The sequence below is a fragment of the Leucoraja erinacea genome, chromosome 2 (assembly GCF_028641065.1).
Source record: "Leucoraja erinacea ecotype New England chromosome 2, Leri_hhj_1, whole genome shotgun sequence".
NCBI lineage: Eukaryota > Metazoa > Chordata > Chondrichthyes > Rajiformes > Rajidae > Leucoraja > Leucoraja erinaceus.
Window position 1 is genome coordinate 8,201,547 of NC_073378.1, and position 22,520 is coordinate 8,224,066.

At 43.9% G+C, this 22,520-nt stretch overlaps 1 protein-coding gene across 1 annotated transcript in view; it reads left to right on the plus strand.

Annotated features, from left to right (window-relative positions):
- zgc:158766 (uncharacterized protein LOC100009641 homolog) overlaps window positions 1-22,520 on the plus strand; it is a gene marked incomplete at its 5' end in the record, with an annotated part of 164,178 nt that overhangs the window by 49,232 nt on the left and 92,426 nt on the right. Inside the window, 2 exon segments of the mRNA XM_055651523.1 lie at window positions 3,260-3,383; window positions 16,780-16,873. Coding sequence (XP_055507498.1) covers window positions 3,260-3,383; window positions 16,780-16,873 — 218 coding nt within the window.

A 22,520-nucleotide genomic window follows, 5' to 3' on the forward strand; every position in this document is an offset into this window, starting at 1 on the left:
AGTCCAAAACTGTACGCAATACTCCAGGTAACTGTACGCAATCTCACAACACTGAAACAGGCCCTTCAGCCCTCCAAATCCATTCCAACCATGAAGTCCCTAGTTACAGTTATTCTACACCTAATCCCATTTTATTCTTCCCACATTTCCAAAAATACCCCCAGAATTTTACCATGTTCATAAGTTCCAGGAGCAGAACTAGGCTGTTTGGCCCATCAAGTCTACTCCGCCATTCAATCATGGTTGCTCTATCTTTCCCTCTCAATCCCGTTCTCCTGCCTTTGCCCCATAACCCCTGACACCTATATCTGAGAGGCAATTCAACTACAAACCTGCATGTCTCAGGGTTTGCGAGGAAACTGAAATACAAACCGTGCACTCTCAGAAACTCAAGAAGTAACCCTTCATCACCAAAGCTCGAGGTCAGGATTGAACCTGAGCTGCTGGATCTGTTCGACAGCAGCTTTACTCTCTGTGCCTCTGTGCCACGTCCACCATTTTCATTGAAATTCAGTGTAAGCTCAAGAAATAACACTTAACTTTCTTGCTATGTTCGATATGTTCCCAATGTTGGGCGAGTCCGGAACCAGGGTCCACAGTCTTAGAATAAAGTGGAGGCTATTTAAGATTGAGGTGAGAAAAAACGTTTTCACCCAGAGAGTTGTGAATGTGTGGAATTTCCTGCCACAGAGGGCAGTGGAGGCCAAATCACAGGATGGATTTAAGAGAGAGTTAGATAGAGCTCTAGGGGCTAGTGGAGTCAAGGGATATGGGGAGAAGGCAGGCATGGGTTATTGATTTGGGACAATCAGCCATGATCACAATGAATGGCGGTGCTGGCTCAAAGGGCCGAATGGCCTCCTCCTACACCTATTTTCTATGTTTCTATCTTCTGGACTCAAGACCAAATTCAATAACTTTGCTTAGTTTTTTGGTTTAGAGAGACAGCGCAAAAACAGGCCCTTCAGCCCACCGACTCGGCGCCGACCAGCAATCACCGCACAGTAATACTATCCTACACACGAAGGGCATTATAAAATTACCAAATTACTGAAGCCAATTATTCTGCAAGCAATGTATGTCTTTGGAGTGTGGGAGGAAATTGGAGCAGCCGGAGAAATCCAAGCAGCCACAGGGAGAACGTACATACTCCGTACAGACAGCACCTGTGGTCAGGATCAAACCCAGGTCTCTCGTGCTGTAAGGCAGCAACTCTACTGCTGTGCCACTGTGCCACCCTGAGCTAACATTTTATGCCTTTGCTTACTGATGTCAGTATGAGACAAATTAATCTGAACTGTCTGCTGAGTTCTACCTTTCAGATTTTTTTCTTCTTTTGCCAAACTCTTTTGACCTCTTTTGAACCTCTGAGGCTGAATGGGCAGACAGTTGAGCAGGTAGAGGCCTTTAGATACCTGGGCACAGAGATTGACACCCGCCTGTCCTTCTCCCAGCACACAGACTCTGTGTACAAGAAGGCACAGCAACGCCTGTTACTGCTGAGGAAACTCAGGAGCTTTGATGTCAGACAGGACATTTTAACAGCTGTCTATAAATCACTTATAGAATCTGTACTCACCTTTAACATCACATCCTGGTTCGCCCTCACCTCTGTCAAAGACAAATCAAAGCTTTCCCGGATCATCAATCAGGCAAGCAAAATAACTGGCAAAACTCAAAATCAATGATCAGTACTCCACACCCAGGCAGTTAAATGGAAAGCCAATCTCATTACACAGGATCCCACCCACCCCCTGCACAAGTCTTTCCAACTTCTGCCATCAGGCTGCCGATATAAAGTCCCCCTATCCAAGAAAAACATCCACAAAAACTCATTCATACCCATTGCCATAAACAGCTTAAATAAAAAATGAACAATGGACAAATTAACCCTGACGCATTGTCACTTTACACATATCCACAACTTTTATCTTGTCTATTTTTACAGTTTTTAATCTTTATATTTGTTTTTAAGATCGATACACACTGTGTGTGCTCGCAGAAATCTGTGTTGTATGACTGCTTATCAGTACATTGTCCTGTCTGTATGTTGAGCCACGTCAAAGAAGATTTTCTGTTACGACAGACAATAAAGTTTTCTGAATCTGAATCTGAATCTGAAGCAAATTAAATAAAGTAGGATACAAAGATAATGGTTTTACAAACACAGTGAGAAGACAGGAAGGGGGGGGGGGGGGGGGGGGCTTTGAAAGTATTTAGAAACTTCTTTAAAGATTGTTCAAAAACAAAACAAAATAGCAGCTGTGGAAGTTAGTGAAGAATTATTTCAGTACCACCTGGCTGCCACATGAGCTAATGCTAGGAAACTATTTGGCCATTTGTACATGTGTACATGGGTTTGTGACTTTACACTTCCTTTAGATAAGTAAACAAGTTAAATCAAGCTCCCAGACATGATTTATCAATCCAAGACTTATCTGTAGCAAGCAGACCAATGTTAGGAAGTCACTGATGTAAAGGTTTTCGTTTTGATATTTCTCCACTGGCCCAAAAATAGCTAACTGTTAATAAATCCATCAGCCGCAGTGAAAACTCAGTGATAAACACTGACTGCTTGACACACAATTACCTCATTTGCAATCCCATCTTTGGTGTAGTCTAGCGATACAGCATGAAAACAGGCCCCTTGGCTCCCAGATTCCGTGCCGACCAACAATCACCGGTACACTACTTCTATGTCATCCCAGTTTCGCATCCTACACAGTCGGGACAATTTACAGAAGCCAAGTAACCTACAAATCCACAAGTCTGTGGAGTGTGGGAGGAAACCGGAGCATTCGGGGGAAATCCATCCAGGGAAACAGTATAAGCTCTGTGGAGACAGCGCCCATAGTCAATATCGAACCTGGGTCTTTGACATTGTAAGGCAGCAATGTCCTATTCTCTTTTCTCTCTACTATTGATGGCGAGAGTCTTTGATTGCCTTGATCCTATTCCTGAGAAACTCCTCCTCAGTTCCCTCTCCCTCTCTTCCTTGACTCATGTTTCATAACTGAACCAAGCTTTAGTGATCATTCCTTGACAATCCCTGATATGTCTCGTCATTTACTTATTTACCTTTGCCCACTCTGCCCAACCTCTGTGGAGCATAGCCAAGCATTTTCTAACTTATCATTCCGCTGGTCAACGTGATGCACATATCCAATAGAAATGGGAATAGGTTTTTTTTTTTGTTTGAAAGGAAAATAGATGGTGAAGAATGAGCTCTTGGCCTTATTATTTGTGATTCATCTTGCAGGGAACAGAGACAAAGTTGGCCGAGCTGTGATCCAGATCTGGACACACAACATAATCTGGTTGAATCAAAGTTACCCCAGCATGGAACTGACCAATCTACTGGGGTATTACTTCACCATTCCCAGGTAAGGAAACTGTGGGGGATTTTATTTTTCACCCAGATTGTTTTTATCATGAGTAGGGCTCCTCAATTAGCCTCGAACTCAGTTGCTTGCTAGACCATTTCAGAAAGGAGGACTACCTTTCCTGAAGCATGGGTTTTGAATGAACCTGACAGAGACACAATAGATGGAATAGACCAGCACAAAACAGGGCTGGCAACAGATGACCTAATTGTCGGCTGGGGAAGATGTGCTAACGACACGGATATGAAGATTTGAACAGTGGAACAAGTAGAAACATAGAAAATAGGTGCAGGAGTAGGCCATTCGGCCCTTCGAGCCTGCACCGCCATTCAATATGATCATGGCTGATCATCCAACTCAGTATCCTGTACCTGCCTTCTCTCCATATCCCCTGATCCCTTTAGCCACAAGGGCCACATCTAACTCCCTCTTCAATATATCCAATGAACTGGCCTCAACTACCTTCTGTGGCAGAGAATTCCAGCGATTCACCACTCTCTGTGTAATTTTTTTTTTCTTATCTCAGTCCTAAAAGACTTCCCCTTTATCCTTAAACTGTGACCCCTTGTTCTGGACTTCCCCAACATCGGGAACAATCTTCCTGCATCTAGCCTGTCCAACCCCTTAAGAATTTTGTAAGTTTCTATAAGATCCCTCAATCTTCTAAATTCTAGCGAGTACAAGCCGAGACTATCCAGTCATTCTTCATATGAAAGTCCTGACATCCCAGGAATCAGACTGGTGAACCTTCTCTGCACTCCCTCTGTGGCAAGAATGTCCTTCCTCAGATTAGTAGAACGACTAGGGTAGGGAGGGGAGGAAAGTAATGCAGGAGTTATTTGAAATTAGAGAAATCATCGTTCATAACATTAGGTTGTAAGCTGCCCAAGCAAAATATGAGGTGCTGTTCCTCCAATTTGCATTGGGCAGTGGAGGAGGCCCAGGACAGAAAGGTCAGTGTGGGAATGGGAAGGGGAGTTAAAATTGTTTGGCAACCGGGAGATCGCCTAGGCCAAGGCGTGCTTAGCGTAAGTGTTCAGCAGATGGAATTTTCTGACAGTGCAATCGTTTCTTAATCTTTTATTTCCACTGGCATCTCTCGTTGCATGAAAATGCACATATGGTATATATAGAGTAGAGGGAAAAAATCGTTAATTTCTTCTCTCCTTTGCTTTTGAATTAATGACGATATAGATGAAGAAGAGCGGAGAAGAACTTCCATTATCGGAGTTTACAAAAAACGATAAAATGCGATAGGGAGTTCCATTGGCTTATTTCCTTAAAAATACAATCACACTAACAGTGCTGTTGTGCTTTAGATGCGACGTGCAGATGTGCTGGCTCAGTCAACCATTGACGTTAATTAGTTTTGTCCTAGGTGGCCACCTTGGAAACATCTGTGACTTTGAATCCTTTTTCAGCTTGGAAAACAAAGGGAGTAAATGAAACAAAAAGCACTTACGTGGAAATCAAGGGGGAGAAAGCAAGTAATATAATAGTGTATTGGGCAGCAAATGATTGAGGGGACAGTTGTTAACAAGTGGGAAGCATTAAAGTATGTTCACTGAATCAAAGCTGGGTCAGATCTGTCCGTATTTAACCGGGCCAGACTTGGAGACCCAATAATGGTGACCAGGCACGCGGGAGGTCTTAAACAGCTGTAAGCCCTCAAGCAGTGTGCTACAGAGCTACAATACTGCACTGTTGGGACTGGGTGTGACAGTAGCAAAACTGGGCAGAATCTCCAGCTGATGCTATCATTAGGCTGTATAGATTTGATATTCATGGACATTTAAGAACTACTAGAATGATATTAAAAAGATTTTAAACATAATCAAAAACCTTTAATTAACCCAATGTTTCATAAGGAATAGGAGCAGAATTAGGGCCATTCAGCCCATCAAGTCTACTCCGCCATTCAATCATGGCTGATCTATCTCTCCCTCCTAATCCCATTCTCATTCCTTCTCTCCATAACCTCTGACACCCACACTTATCAAGAATCTATCTATCTATGCCTTAAAATATCCACTGACTTGGCCTCCGCAGCCTTCTGTGGCAAAGAATTCCACAGATTCACCACCCTCTGATTAAATACATTTCTTCTCATCTCCTTCTTAAAAGAATTTCCTTTAATTCTGAGGCTATGACCTCTACTCCTAGTGGAAACATCCTCTTCACATCCATTCTATCCAATCCTTTCATTATTCTGCATGTTTCAATGAGGTCCCCCCTCATTCTCCAGCGAGCATAGGTCCAGTGCCGACAAACGCTCATCATAGGTAAACCTACTCATTCCTGGGGTAATTCTTGTAAACCTCCTCTGGACCCTCTCCGGAGCCAGTACATCCTTCCTCAGATATACTTTCCTATGTTCCCCGCATGGGAAAAGCTTAGACATTTCCATTGTAACAAATTAGTGCTCCGATCCTGTTCCATGCCAAGTTTTAGTGTATTAGAACGTAGAACAGTACTGCATAAGAACAGGCACTTCGGCCCACAATGTCTGTGCCAAACACGATGCCATGACTAACTCTTATCTCCTTGCACCTAAGCCATATCTCTCCATTCTGTGCATATCTATATGCCTATCCAAAATCTCTTAAGTGCCACCATCATATCTGCGTCAAACACCAACCCTTGCAGCGTGTTCCAGGCACTTACCACCCTCTGTGTAAAAAGGTTGTCCCAAACAATTCCTTTGCTCTTTGCCCCTCTCACCTTAAATCTATGGCCTCTAATATTTGAGTTTTCCTTCTTGAAAAACTGTCACAGGCAGAGTACGAATTCAATGCATGAAGTCATCAAATTGACGACTTATCACCTGTGTTTCAGAATTCTTGTCGGACGGATAAATGTCGCATTTAGTGAAAAATAAAATCACCTCAGGTTCCCTTTGGTACCTTTTGCACTTTTAACTAGGACATGCATCAGTGACAGTTCATCGTTGTGAGAACAAAAACATTAAATACAAACTTTTTCTTTTGAAGCAAATCAAGTACAAAACAACCCCTGTGTTTTCCATTGTAACAAATTAGTGCTCCGATCCTGTTCCATGCCAAGTTTGAAAGTGTATTAGAACCTAGAACGTGTACTGCATAAGAACAGGCACTTCGGCCCACAATGTCTGTGCCAAACACGATGCCATGACTAACTCTTATCTCCTTGCACCTAAGCCATATCTCTCCATTCTGTGCATATCTATATGCCTATCCAAAATCTCTTAAGTGCCACCATCATATCTGCGTCAAACACCAACCCTTGCAGCGTGTTCCAGGCACTTACCACCCTCTGTGTAAAAAGGTTGTCCCAAACAATTCCTTTGCTCTTTGCCCCTCTCACCTTAAATCTATGGCCTCTAATATTTGAGTTTTCCTTCTTGAAAAACTGTCACAGGCAGAGTACGAATTCAATGCATGAAGTCATCAAATTGACGACTTATCACCTGTGTTTCAGAATTCTTGTCGGACGGATAAATGTCGCATTTAGTGAAAAATAAAATCACCTCAGGTTCCCTTTGGTACCTTTTGCACTTTTAACTAGGACATGCATCAGTGACAGTTCATCGTTGTGAGAACAAAAACATTAAATACAAACTTTTCTTTTGAAGCAAATCAAGTACAAAACAACCCCTGTGTTGACGTGAACTTTGTAAATCCGAAAAGAAGAATGTATTTCATATTTACTTTGACAAGGTATTTCAAGAGTTTGGAATATATTTTCCGGAGGAATAGTCTCTTTAAATTGGAGATGAAGGTGCTAAGACACACAAAGCAAAGTATACCCGAGAACAGCAAGTTCAAAGAATGAACAAATTATTTCCTCTGACCATATCAAAATGGATTTAGTTCCTTCAGCAGGCTCAAAACAAGAAGGATGTGTGTTTGTCCACAGCCCCTGCAAATGTTTTTTTGGCATGCACTAAAATTTTCCTACAAAACCTGGCACAGTCAGCTCAGGATGTGTGTCGATACACTATTATAGATTGTGAGGGGAAGGTGAACGATTTCTTTCCTATTCCTTTTCCCTCCTTTGCTAGCGTGTCCGCAGAGTGCAGGAGACTGCTCGGGCGTACCGAGGGCCGGCTACATCATCAGGATTACCTTCTTTGGCCTGAGACGTTAAATTGAATCTGTCTGCATTCCCGAACAGACATGAAAGATCTCCTGATATGTTGTCCATGATTTATTGTTCAGCCAACATCATTAAATAAGACAGGCCAACGGAACCGTTATCACATTTGCTGCTTTGCACCTTTGCTGGTGTGCACTGTTGCCATGCTTTTAATTAGTTTTGTTTAGTTTAGACGTACAGCATGAAAACAGGCCCATTGGCCCACTGACGCAGCAACCAACCATCACCTGTACACCAGCTCTTTGCTATCCCACTTTTGCATCCTATATTCTTTGGAGCGCAGAAGGTTAAGTGGGGACTTGATAGAGGTCTTTAAAATGATGAGAGGGATGGACAGAGTTGACGTGGATAAGCTGTTTCCATTGAGAGTAGGGAAGATTCAAACAAGAGGACATGATTTGAGAATTAAGGGACAAAAGTGTAAGGGTAGCATGAGGGGGAACTTCTTTACTCAGAGAGTGGTAGCGGTGTGGAATGAGCTTCCAGTGGAAGTGGTGGAGGCAGGTTCGATTTTATCATTTAAAATAAATTGGATAGGCATATGGACGGGAAAGGAATGGAGGGTTACGGTCTGAGCGCAGGTAGATGGGACTAGGTGAGAGTAAGTGTTCGGCACGGACTAGAAGGGCCGAGATGGCCTGTTTCCGTGCTGTAATTCTTATATGGTTATATAGGCAATAACTATAGGCAATTTACAGAAGCCAATTAACCTACAAACCTGCACGTCTTTGGAATATGGTGCTGCGAATATATTACAATAATGAATAAAGCTCAGAAAGTAACTTGTTGGCCGTGATGAGTTTTTGGATATTCGTGGTTTTGCACAGAAACCGGTCCTTCGGCCCAACGTCCCTCCCCACCACTTTGCCTAACTGAGTTAGTCCCATTTGCCTGCATTTGACCCATATACCTCCAATTCATTCTCATCCATGTATCTATCCAAATGTATTTTAAATATTGTAGCTGTACATGCCTCCAGTTTCATCTGGCAGCTTGTTCTGTAAACCCATCACCTTGTGCGTGAAAATATTGTCCTTTGGGTCACATTGAAACCTTTTCCCTCTCACCTTAAACCTACGCCCTCTCTTTTTAGATTCCCCTACTCTGCGAGATAGACGGTGACCATCCTCTCATGATTTACCTCTATAAGGTAATCAATAAGGTCATTAAATCTACTTCTACTTCCTAAGTGCAGGACAAAATGCCCCAATCTCTCCAGTCTCTCCTTTATATAACTCGTCCCACTTTACCTAAGATCTTCTCGTTCCCATTTGGTTTTGGTATTTGTATTGTTGGTTTGGCTTGTTATTGGCATGCGGAGAAAAGCAGTGAAAGATTTGCGGGCTAGCCAGTCAAATCCGACCATCCAGTACAATCAAGCCATACATATGCACAGCAGGTTTCAAAGAGAAAACCAGAGTGGAAAACAAAGTGTTTCAGTATTACAGACACAGAGAAAGTGCAGATTAATAGTAAGATTAAACAAGAACTTACCAGTTTGAAGTTTGATCTGTATTTTATGAGGAGTTACGATGAGGGATTACGTGAAGAAGCCCGCTCAGGGCGCAGGCGCGGCATGCTTCCAAGCAGCGGTGTGGAATCACAGACAGACACACGTATTTGAAGTAACATAGTAAAGAACAAAGAGACATCAATTATCAGTTTGATCCATGTAATGAGGGTGGGAGCGGAGGGCACGTAATCCCTCATCGTAACTCCTCATAAAATACAGATCAAACTTCAAACTGGTAAGTTCTCGTTTAATCTTACTATTTTACTTCGGAGTCACGTGAGTGACTTCGTGAAGATTTCAAAGCTCTGTGATTTCAAACCGTGTAACAGTTTTACTCACTCACTGCCGAAAGCTCTTGAGGAAGGAAGTGTTATTGTAATCAACCAATGAATCTGTTTTCAAAACAAAACGGTATTTATTAACAATAACAAAAACAAATAGCTCCCCCGGGCATTAAATTAAATATTTGCAGTTTCTAATATTCTTGCTGCAAATAAATCAGGCTTCACCAAAGGCTTGTCATAGAACGTCCGGAATGTGGATTCCCTCGACCATCCTGCTTTGTTCAGGATGAGGTCAATAGGCACATTCATCCTTGCTGCCGTTGATGTGGATGCTGCCCTGGTGGAATGAGATTTATATACATTAATGTCTATTCCAGCAGCTTCCAATACCCGTTTTAACCATCTTGAAATGGTCTGGCTCGTTACCCTGCCATGTGGTTTTTTGTGGCTGACCCATAAGGCTCTTTCACTTCCTCGGATATTATGGGTTGTGTCAATGTAATGTTTGATGTGGGTCACCACACACAATCGTGGCTCTATTGGGTAGGCCCGGAATACCACTAGCGTGTTGGATGTTCCTGGCCTGCTTTGTTTTATCAGACCTTGTAGAGTGAAGGTTACCTGGTCTGACGTTGTTTCCATGCTGTCCAGTCGAAGTTTATGCAATGACTGGACCCTCTGTGCAGATACTAGTGCCATAAGCATGAGCGTTTTTAATGTCAATTGCTCAAGGCTGAGGGATCTTGCTGGTGGTCTGTCCCGAAGGTATGTGAGCACAACACTGATGCCCCAAATTTGAGTATATCTAGGCTTGGGGGGCTTGATGTTATATATGCCCCTCATCAGTTTGACCACCAGCGGATGGGACCCCATGGGCTGATGTCCTGCAGGTTTGAGGTAGTTGGAGAGGGCACTACGTGCCGTGTTGATGGCACTGTAGCTCATATCCTCATGGTGATGTAAGTAGGCCAGGAACTCGAGAACATTGGCTACTGTGGCTGTTTCGTAAGAAGTCCCTGTTTCTTGGCAGTACCTCTCCCATTTCTTGATGTTGGTTAGGTACTGCCTCTTTGTAGATGTTCTCAGGGATGCTGACATGGTGGTGATGGTTTGTTGTGATAATCCCAGGTCCATATAGGGTCGGTTTAAAATCTGCAACCCGGGAGTTTCATGTCTTGATGGCATGGATGGCTTATGCCTGACACTGGGTGAGTCAATAGCCCTGGATGACTGGGAAACACCATTGGTGATTCCACCACCATGTCATGGAGTACTGGGAACCATGGCTGTGTAGGCCAGTCGGGCACCACCAAAATTCCAGATGCTGAATCCATCTGGATTTTGCGAAGTACCCGACTGATGAGGCAGAAGGGAGGAAAGGCATAGAAAAAGAACTTTCCCCAATCCAGCGTGAATGCATCTACCGCTGCTGCCTCTGGATCTGGTTCCCACGCGACATACGTAGTTAATTGGTGATTCAGTCTTGATGCAAATAAATCGATATCTGGCTTTCCATATTGCTTTACAATTTTAGCAAATGCTTTAGGATTTAACATCCATTCGATGTTGTCATTGAATTTGCGTGACCTGGTGTCCGCCACTGTATTTAGCTTACCTGGTAGATAGGTAGCTGAAAGCCAAATATGTCTTTCGACACACCATTGCCAAATCGTATTGACCAATTTGTTGCATGATAAAGATTTTATACCGCCCATATGGTTAATGTAAGCCACCACCGTAGGATTGTCTATTTGTAATCTAACATGCAAGTGATGCATATTGGATACATATGCTTTCAAACCATAAAAGGCGCCCAACATTTCCAAATAATTAATGCCCAGTGTAGATAGTAATGATGATTCTAAGTTAGTCCATCTACCACCTGTGCTGGATATGGAGTTAGTTGCTCCCCAGCCTTTAGCACTGGCATCTGTTTGGAGTACTAAAGTAGCATTAGTAATAATAATAGGACTACAACTATGCCAAATGTTTTGTATCCACCACTGTAGCTCTGATATTGCTTCAGGGGGTAAAATCATGACTCGGTCATAATGACCTTTATGTTGTTTTAGTGCCTTCACCTTTGCTCTTTGTAAATTTTGATAGTGCAAAGGTCCAAATTGGATAGCTGGAAATGCTGCTACCATTTTCCCAATTACTGCTGCCACTTGTCGAATAGTTGTTTTTTTGTTAATCTTTAAGTTATTGCATGATTGTACTAATGCAATCATCTTTTCCCTTGGCAGGGTAATAGTCATTTGGACTGAGTTAATTGTGAAACCCAGGTAGTCCATTATCGTGGATGGATTTAACTTGGATTTATCTGGATGTAAGACGAACCCTAGAGCTTCTAGGAGCTGTTTAGTAGCTGATACTGCTGCTACAGCCAATTCCATAGTTTTCCCAACTATGAGGATGTCGTCCAAATATGCCATGACTATATGATTAAGTTTCCTTAATGTTGCCATGGCTGGTTTTAATATTTTAGTGAATAGTCTTGGGGCTGAAGTAAGCCCATTAGGCAGTGCTTTATACTGCCACAGCTCCCCCATCCAGATAAATTTAAGGTATCTGCTATAATCCTTATGTATAGGTACCAGATAGTAAGCATCTTTGAGATCAATGCTTGCCATATAGTATCCTTTGGAAATCAGTTGTCTAGCAGTCACAAATGTTTCCATTTTGAAATGTATATACTTAACAAAATTATTCAGGGATGTTAAGTCAATGATGATGCGACATCCACCATCTTTTTTAGTTTTTGTAAATATGTTGGAAACAAATTCCAAGGGCTCATGTTTAGTTTTTTCTATGACCCCTTTGTTTATAAGTCTCACCAGTTCAGCTTGTCCCTCCTGTTGTTCTTTTTTGGAGAGAAAAAATACCCTTTCGGGCCGGTGTTGAACTGGCGGTATTTTTGAAATAAATTCAATTTTATACCCTCCAATGCTATTGAGTATATATTTATCATTAGTGATCAATGCCCATGCTTCTTTAAACAAGTGTAACCTTCCCCCTGTTAGTAAGGCACCCTTATTCTCTGTATGCTGGTAGGAACCAGATCCACCTACCTCCATGGTTATTGACGACTTTGTGATTTCTTTTTCCTTAGTGCTTTGCCTTGTCGACGTGCTGGCGATGTTGGGGGGAGGCGCATTTTCCAGGGGGTCCGCGGCGGGCCCTGACCTAAAAAAAGTTTTTGGGGATAGTGCGGCCCCAAGCTTTCACCAGTCCCATGTTCCGGACGCCGACTGGTGGATGCAGTGGTGTGCTGCCGCCTGGGTGTGAGAAATGTTCTCGGTTTGCTTGTCGCTGGGCCTGCCCTCATGAGGCTGAAGGTTTTGGATGCCTCCTCCATATCCTTGAGCTGTTTGTTGAGGTCGTTTCCAAATAATAACGAATCTGTTTCCATAGATGGAGCTTTGCACAAGCCGGCAAACTTTGGGTTGAGGGCAGGTCTGATGTTTTCCCTCCGGAGGTTGTTTAACTCAAACTGAGTTGTACACATCAAAGCGAGCACATCCTGCTGGTGTGTACTCATCTCCGTAGTCTGCACGCAACGAGCATAGGCTGTGATGGCCGACGTGAGGAGGCGAAGTATCCGCTGGAGCTTTATCTCTTGTGCCCGTATTGGGCCCCCCACATTTCCCCAGATTTGACTGTTGAGACTCTTGACCTTGAGAGCCTCGCAGTTGTCTGGTGCTGTGTGTTCCTCCAGCACTTGGGCGAGCACTTGGGCGAGCACCCATGGGGTAGCAACAAAACGATCCACAACACCCAGCAGCTGTTCCTGTTCCTGCACACCCTGCACACTCCCGATTCCTTCCGCCTGCCCCTTTTCCAGACCAGCCCTGCCCTGGTCACCAATGCTAGCCTCCAGTTCTAGGTCTGAGGTTGCAAAGGGAAGTGCCGGACTCGACACTATGGAGGAGGCGCCTGTCCTGTCTGCCCGAGAGCGCTGCTGTTCCCGGTAGACCATCCCCTCCAAGAGCTGCTGAATGCAACTCAGGCGGTTGTCTCTCCTCCGTTTTGGGGAGGACATTTCCCCCTCCGACGAGTCGGAGTCGACCGGCCGATTAGTTTTCCGGGTTGCTTTCCCAGCCCGCCGTGCAGGCTCTGGCGTGACTGGGTCCGGCTCGGTCTCAGGGATTGCAAACCGCTCAACGAGCGGTGCTGCCGCCGGTTGCTGCCCCGCTGGAATAGGCTCCTCCGGTGGAGTTAGAGCACGGGCAGTTTTCTGAGGGAGCTTCCTGCGTTGAGACATTTTTTGCTCTGCAAAAATACTAACGCCAACTCTCTCCGGTTAGTCCCAACGCACCGTCCACTTACCTGACGGTCCGTTTTTAAAGTGCAGCTGGAGAGCCTGACTCCAGCTGCCGCCGCTGTTGCACTGCTGGGCGTAATGCCGCGCCTGCGCCCTGAGCGGGCTTCTTCACGAAGTCACTCACGTGACTCCGAAGTAAAATCCAAGTGCATGAGGTCGTTTAGGAGATCGGGAACACATCCTTAGCTTTTGAGTGGTCCGATAAGGAATCTGATACCAGTGCTGAAAAATCTGATGGTACGTTTTAAATTTTATTTACTTATACTGCCCAATGGGAGAAGGGAGAAGAGAAAATAATTGAGGTGTGAGTGATGATTCTTGATTAAGTTGGTTGCTTTCCCGATGTAACATGAAGTGCAGATGGAATCAATGGCGTGGGGGAATGTCAATCCCCCAACTCTTAAACCCCAACATAATGCTGGACAGTGGCCAACATTGCCTTTGAAAGGGATCCGTCACACAAAGAATTCTCGTACACAATAGTTGGTTGGCTCCAATGGAGCAGAACGTGGGTGGGTGAAAGCCAAACCTGGCTAGGAGTCTTATCTGTCCACACATCATATTATTCTCCTATTCTTTCTATTTGAGTCGAGGGAGGCCATCTGAGCCCAACTTCAAAGATGCAGTTCAGGCTCCCAACGGTGTTGTTGGGAGTTGACGGCACTATTAATCAATAAAGATGCCAGGGAGAAATGTCAGATGTTAAAGAGGGCCTAGCAAAGCAAGTCTTCACCCTTTTTCCATGCCTCGGTGAGCCAGGAGTAGCATGAACATCTACTGAGCGTGTAGAGATATATTGTCAAGGCCTTGCAGTTCTTTCTCTTTGCCAGGACCTGCCAACAACCCTTAATTGAGAATCACTTGAATACCTAGGACTTTAAGCTTACTTGATGTATTTTGCCAGCATGGCCATTAAGTTAATTTCTTACACACCGTTCCCCCCTTCCCGTATATTTTGGCACCTTCAGGCTGTATAAAATAAAGCCTTATGGGGGAATCAATAAAATCACAATATATGATTCCACAATGCAATGAGAACTGATTTGAATTATAGAGCGTTTGATAGATGAATGACAAGGTTGCTGGACTGAGTATGAGGGTGCAACATGGTGATTTCAATCAATCTCATGGCCTTTGTTGCTTCAGTAAATTATGATCCTGAATCAAAACCCCGTATATCAAAATATTGTTCAGCTTGACTGAAATCCTGTGGGAGGTTCAACTGCAACCTTACTTTAGTTTCCAAGTGATGTCATCATCGTACTGACCTTTATGCCAAACAGAGAATAAACAACACAGTTCTTTCTTTATGATTGTTTTGCCTTTGGCTCTGATTTTATTAGCCATCCCATGCCTAAACTGAAATGCAGCAACAACCTTGCTGAGATCTATGAAGTGCAAGCATTTTGGCAGGAGCTTTGTGTCTTCTCATCGCTGACTTTAGCTTACAGATCCACGTTGCTTTACAACCATTTAAGGTGTAGACTGAGGGGATCGTAGGTGTTGCAAAATGCAACAAACAATCTGCTAGAGGATAGGCACAAAAAGCTGGAGTAACTGAGCTGGACAGGCAGCATCTCTGGAGAGAAGGAATGGGTGACGTTTCGGGTCGAGACCCTTCTTCAGACTGAAGTCTGGGTCCCGATCTGAAATATCAGCCATTCCTTCTCTCCAGTGATGCTGCCTGTCCTGCTGAGTTACTCCAGCTTTTAGTGGCTATCTTCGGTTTAAACCAGCATCTGCTGCTCCTTCTTACACATTTAATCTGCTGGAGGATCAGCAGGTTGAGCAGGGATGGGGTGGGGGGAGAGTGTTGGATTTTTTGGATCGAAACTCCAAAGGACATTTCTACCACACCCGATAAAAACCAATAAGGAAATAATAAAATGAAGGTGATTAACACAAAAAGCTGGAGCAACTCAGCGGGACAGGCAGCATCTCTGGAGAGAAGGAATGGGTGACGTTTCAGGTCGAGACCCTTCTGAGAGAGTCTGAAGAAGGGTCTTGACCCGACAGGCACCCATTCCTTCTCTCCAGAGATGCTGCCTGTCCCGTTGTGTTCTTGACCCGACGGGCACCCATTCCTTCTCTCCAGAGATGCTGCCTGTCCCGTTGTGTTACTCTTGCTTTTTGTGTCTATCTTTGATTTCAACCAGCAACTGGATGGATTGAAGAGAGAGTTAGATAGAGCTCTAGGGGTTTAGTGGAATCAAGGGATATGGGAGAAAGCAGGCATGGGTTACTGATTGGGGACGATCAGCGATGATCCCAATGAAAGGCGGTGCTGGCTCGAAGGGCTGAATGGCCTCTTCCTGCACCTATTCTCTATGTTTCTATGTTTCTAGCTGCAGTTTCTTCTTATACATGAAGGTGATTAAAATGGTCTTCCGTAATTGCCTGTAAATTATCCAGATATCAATCAACATAAACACTGTCTGAGGAGATGCAGTTGAAATGACTAAAGGTTACTTGACTGTGCATTGCTCCAACTTTGTATCTGGGATGTCACTGGGATGGTTCAAATATAAAGTGGACAAGCCACGAGTCTCAGAAACATCTTGAAATATACACTTGCGGGGACGAGCAAAATAAAAGTGTACGTGGAAATCTGAAACCATAAGTGATTATAAGATCGTAACCGATAGAAGCAGAATTAAGGCCATTCGGCCCATCGTCTACTATGTTATTCAATTTTATCATCTCGGTCTTAAAAGACTTCCCCCTTATCCTTAAACTGTGACCCCTTGTTCTGGACTTCCCCAACATCAGGAACAATCTTCCTGCATCTAGCCTGTCCAACCCCTTAAGAATTTTGTAAGTTTCTATAAGATCCCCCCTCAATCTTCTAAATTCCAGCGAGTACAAGCCGAGTCTATCCAGTCTTTCTTCATATAAAAGTCCTGTCATCCCAGGAATCAGTCTGGTGAACCTTCTCTGTACTCCCTCTATGGCAAGAATGTCTTTCTTCAGATTAGGAGACCAAAACTGTACGCAATACTCCAGGTGCGGTCTCACCAAGACCCTGTACAACTGCAGTAGAACCTTCCTGCTCTTATACTCAAATCTGTTTGCTATGAACTTTATGAAGTTATGAATATATGGTTAGTTTAACCTCTTAATCGTGTAGTCTGTTTGTTGCAGGAAGGATGTGCGGGAACTTGGACTGACCATATTAGTAGATGCTCGCAGATGTCCACCTGCACCCACCCTCTTCAAAGCTTTTACTGCACTCCAGGTGAGATGTTAGTGTCAAACTGTGGTTTTATGTTTATTGTTAACAATGCTTTTTATTTGGATCTGCAGAACAAAAATCATTTTTTCCCCCCAAAATATTGCCGTATTTTGTGTTTTACAATTTTTGCATAATATTTCTATCTTCTCTCCTGTGGTTGTCCTTCTATTTATATTACAAGTTGTGATTTACAAGCCTCATATTTATATAATGGTATATGGACACACTGATCTGTTTTGTAGTCAATGCTTATGATGTTCTGTTGTGCTGAAGCAAAGCAAGAATTTCATTGTCCTATCAGGGACACATGACAATAAGTGTTCAAGAAGGAACTGCAGATGCTGGAAGATCGAAGGTACACACAATTGCTGGAGAAACTCAGCGGGTGCAGCAGCATCTATGGAGCGAAGGAAATAGGCTTTTGACAATAATAGGCACATGACAATAAACTCTCTTGAATCTCTTGAATCTTGAATCTTGAATCTCACCACACTCCCTGTTAGTCTGGACCACTACCACTGATGCCATTCAGCCTTTCTTGGTTTAGTTTAGTTTAGAGATGCAGTGTGGAAACAAGTCTTTAAGCCCACCAAGTTCTCTCCGACCAGCGATCACCTCGTACACGAACGCTAATCTACACACACTAGGGACAATTTTACAATTATACCAAGCCAATCAACCTACAAACCTGTACATCTTTGGAGAATGGGTGGAAACTGGAGTACGTGGAGAAAACCCATCCGGTCACAGGGAGAACGGACAAACTCCCGTACAGCACCCGTAGTCAGGATTGAACCTGGGTCTCCGGCGCTGTAAGGCAGCAACTCTACCGCTGCGCCAGTATGCCGCCCTATGTCTAGCTTGGTCTTTGCCCAACCTCCACCCCTCCCCATTCTCAGCAACTGTGTGTGTGTGTGCTTGATTACTAACTTTTCACTGCCCTGATGAGAAATCCTTGACCTAAACCATCAACTCTGTATCTCTCTCCACAGATGCTGCTGGACCTCTAGAATATTTTAATCAATGTTTGTTTCTGTTTGTGAAGTTGAGTTTTCAGTGGGAATTCAGTGCAGAGGGTGGTGGGAGATCAATGAATACATTAAATTAGCTCAAAATTAACTATGGGAATTGATGATATGAGACGCCGATTGAAAACAAGGTTAGACAGAGATGGTGACAAGGGAATGACGTGTCAGCAATAGATGGGAATTGTAGACAGCCATCAATGAACAGGCCCATGGCAACCACAGTATGTGCTTGTAACTGATGGGATTTTAGTTCAGTGTTTAGAGCTGAGGTTTTGAGTAAAATAATGTGATACATCAGGGAAAGAGAGAATTAACTGGATAAATATTTGGACCCAAGAGGAATGGGTGAGATCTATACCCCTCAACTGGTGCTGTTATTAGTAGATAGATAGATAGATAGATAGATAGATAGATAGATAGATAGATAGATAGATAGATAGATATAGAGAGAGAGAGATAGAGAGAGAGAGAGAGAGAGAGATAGATAGAGAGGGATGGATGGATGGATGGATAGAGAGAGATAGATAGATAGATAGATAGATAGATAGATAGATAGATAGATAGATAGAGAGATAGATAGATAGATATAGATAGAGAGAGAGAGAGAGAGAGAGAGAGAGAGAGAGAGAGAGAGGGATAGATAGATAGATAGATAGATAGATAGATAGATAGATAGATAGATAGATAGATAGATAGATAGATAGATAGATAGATAGATAGATAGATAGATAGATAGATAGAAAGAAAGTGCTGAAGAAACTCTGCAGGTCAGGCAGCATTTCTGGAGAAAAAAAGATGGGTGATGTTTCGGGTCGGGACCCTTCTTCAGACTGAATGTAGAGGGGAGGGAACTGGAGGTAAGAAAAGGCCAGAACAAAGCAGGACCGGCAACAGATGACTACGGAAGGGTGAAGCCCATAATGTAAAACATGGTTGAAGAGCTAATGAGCAGTAGGAATCACAAAGGGAGAGCAGTAGTCAGGGTCAGTCATTGGAAATGCTGTGGAGAAAAAGCCACAGCCTTTGATATTGTCTGACAATGTGCCTCAGAATTCAAGTCAGATTCATTTACGCTTGCTTCCTTTCACCACTGCCTTGCAACCAAGCTTGCTCTACACATTAACCTCTTGTTCAGCAAAATAAAGTTTCCACAAATTCTTTTCAGTTGAGCCCCCTCCTTATTGTCCTGTCACGACCTCAGGCTCTTTTGCATTGGATAAGATGCTATAGGATAAGATGGTTGTTAAATAACCTGCAAACCCTCACCAACACTTACGTGCATTTTCACAGTTATGCCCCTGTCCCACTTAGGAAACCTGAACGGAAACCACTGGAGACTTTGCACCCCACCTCCGCTACTTCTATGTTGTCTCTGTACTGTCAATGACAATTAAATTGAATCTGAATCTGAATCTGATGTTCTGCCGATTAATATATAAAAATTAAAAACAGGCCGCAACTAAAAATAGGTTGCCGTTTTAAAATTCGGTAATTTTTTAGTCGAAGTCGGTTGCGATGCTAGTTGAAGGTGGTTGCTGGAGGTTGTAGGTGGTTGCTGGAGGTTGCAGGTGGTGGAAGGTAAGACCTGCAACATTAATAACCCATTATCTGTTTATTTGCACTTTATCAGTTTATTTATTCATGGTATATGGACACACTGATCTGTTCTGTATTTGTGCCTACTATGTTCTGGTGTGTTAAAGCAAAGCAAGAATTTCATTGTCCTATCTGGGACACATGACAATAAACTCTGTTGAACTATTTCACACAAAGGGTGGTGGGTGTATGGAACAAGCTGCCAGAGGAGGTAGTTGAGGCTGGGACTATCCCATCATTTGAGAAACTGTTAGACAGGTACATGGATAGGACAAGTTTGGAGGGATATGGACCAAGCGCAGGCAGGTCCATTCCGGTGGGCGGCGCGGCTCTGGCCAGCAGCGGCCTCTGCAGTCTGTCCTCGTTTTATTATTTTTCTGTCTGTGTTTTAATGTAGTTTTTGTTATTTTTTGTTGGGGTGTGTGTGTGTGCTCTCGCAACGGCGACTTCCCCCGCCCGAGTTGCGGGGTCGAAGAGCTCCTGGAGCGGGGCCTGACACCACTGCCCCGCGCGGCTTGGAATGGCCGCGGGACTCTGCGAGCGCACACCGGGGGCTCTAACACCAAGACCCGGTGTGCGACCTCGCACCACCCGGCGTGGCTTTAATGGCCGCGGGACAATTGCCATCGCCAGCCGGGGGCTTTGACTTTGACTCTGACATCGGGGGGGGGGGAAGAGTGCAGTGGAGAAATAAGTTTATTTGGCCTTCCATCACAGCGATGTGATGGATGTTTATGTAAATTATGTTGTGTCTTGGGTCTATTTGTTTGTATGTATGGCTGCAGAAACGGCATTTCGTTTGGACCTCAAGGGGTCCAAATGACAATAAATGTATCTTATCTTATCTTAGGTGGGACTAGTGTAGCTGGGACATTGTTGGCGGGTGTGGGCAAATTGGGCCGAAGGGCCTGTTTCCACACTGGATCACTCTATGACTATAACTGTATGAGACAGAGGTCCAAGTTCACCTCTTCCGACTTTGGTTGCTGCATTTGGAGCTCCCCTTCCCCACCCCGCACCAACCTTTGTGTCCTTGTCTTCCACTATTGCCACACACCAGCCTTCATCGGAAACTGGGAACTGGGGCTCCCTCTAATGGCGGCTTTGTGTAGTACTGACAAGGGGCAGCTTTGATTCCGAGTTGCAAAACACAAAATGCTGGAGGAACTCAGCAGATCAGGCAGCATCTCTGATGGGAATGGACAGACCATTCTTCGGATTATTGGAGTCTGGTGGGAGAAAGCTGGAAAAGAACGATGGCGGCATAATGGGAGGCTACAGGTGAGGGGGAAGCTGGTCTGGCAATCGGGTGGAGTAAGTGAATAGGACTAGATGTGAAAATGGGACAAAAGGAGTGATACGTTGCTAATAGAGGGTGAAATGTAAAACCGGAGGGAGGGAGTAACAGGGGATGGGGGGTTGTGAGATGGTAGAGGAAATTTGTGCATCACCATTCACATTAGTTCTATGTTATTGCACTTGCTCATCTAATTCTTGTACACAAGAGGTAACCTACAAAGGCCAATTAAACCTACAAAGCCAAGATTTGCTTCAGATTCCATCATCTGCAGTTTCTTGGTTGTATTTTTGTATGGTATAGTAAATCAGAAGCAACCTTCCCCCACCCTCACTTCACCATAGTCATAGAGTGATGCAGTGTGGAAACAGGTCATTCGGCCCATTTTGCCCACACCGGCCAACTGCCCACCTGCCTGCGTTTGGTCCATGTCTCTCCAACCCTGTCATAGGAACATAGAAACATTGAAAATAGGTGCAATAGGCCCATTTGGCCCTTCAAACCAGCACCGCCACCTTCATTGTGATCATGGCTGATCATCCACAATCAGTAACCCATGCCTGCCTTCTCCCATGTCCATTGATTCCACTAACCCCTAGAGCTCTATCTAACTCTCTTTTAAATTCATCCAGTGACTTGGCCTCCATTGCCCTCTGTGGCAGAGAATTGCACAAATTCATAACTCTCTGGGTGAATTTTTTTTTCTCATCTCAGTTTTAAATGGCCTCCCCTTTATTCTGAGACTGTGGCCCCTGGTTCTGGACGCCCCCAACATTGGGACCATTTTTCCTGCATCTAGCTTGTTCAGTCATTTTATAACTTTATATGGTTTCTATAAGATCTCCTCTCATCCTTCTAAATTCAAGTGAATACAAGCCCAGTCTTTTCAATCTTTCCTCATATGACAGTCCCGCCATCCCAGGGATCAATCTCGTGAACCTACACTGCACTGCCTCAATCACAAGGATGTCCTTCCTCAAATTAGGAGACCGAAACTGCACACAATACTCCAGATGTGGTCTCACCAGAGCCCTATACAACTGCAGAAGGACCTCTTATGTTCAATATATCTTTTTTTACATATTAGAAAATCAGGAAGTTATTGTTTTCTTTGGCAATCCTACTTGTTTTTAGATAACAATTGTTGGAGCATTTTATTGCTCTCCAATACATGTGCAGTAATGGTTATGAAAAGGCTTTCTGTTGAAAACATTGAAAGAATTTATGCGGATGTTGAATTACATTCTGGTAACGATTTGCAAAAAGGAATGCACTGTATCAATGATGGTTGATCTTTACTGCCTAAATACCTTTGTGAGTAATTGTAACATTAGATCAAAGGCACCTAGATAACATAAATTGGGGAAAACCCGGATTCAGGGCGGCCACGATGGCAGTAGACCTACTGCCTTACAGCGCCAGAGACCAGGGTTCGATCCCGACTATGGGTGCTGCTGTACGGAGTTTGCACGTTCTCCCTGTAACCCCGTTGATTTTCTCAGAGATCTTTGGTTTCTTCCCACAATTCAAAGACACACAGGTATGTAGGTTTATTGGCCTGGTGTATGTGTAAAATTGTCCCTAGTGTGTGTAGGATAGTGTTAATGTGCGATGATCGATGGTCAGTGCGGACTCTGTGGGCCGAAGGGCCTGTTTCCATGCTGTATCTCTAAATTAAACTAGACTTAATCTCCCCTCTCTCCAACATTGAAATGGGAGCAGTGTTTCT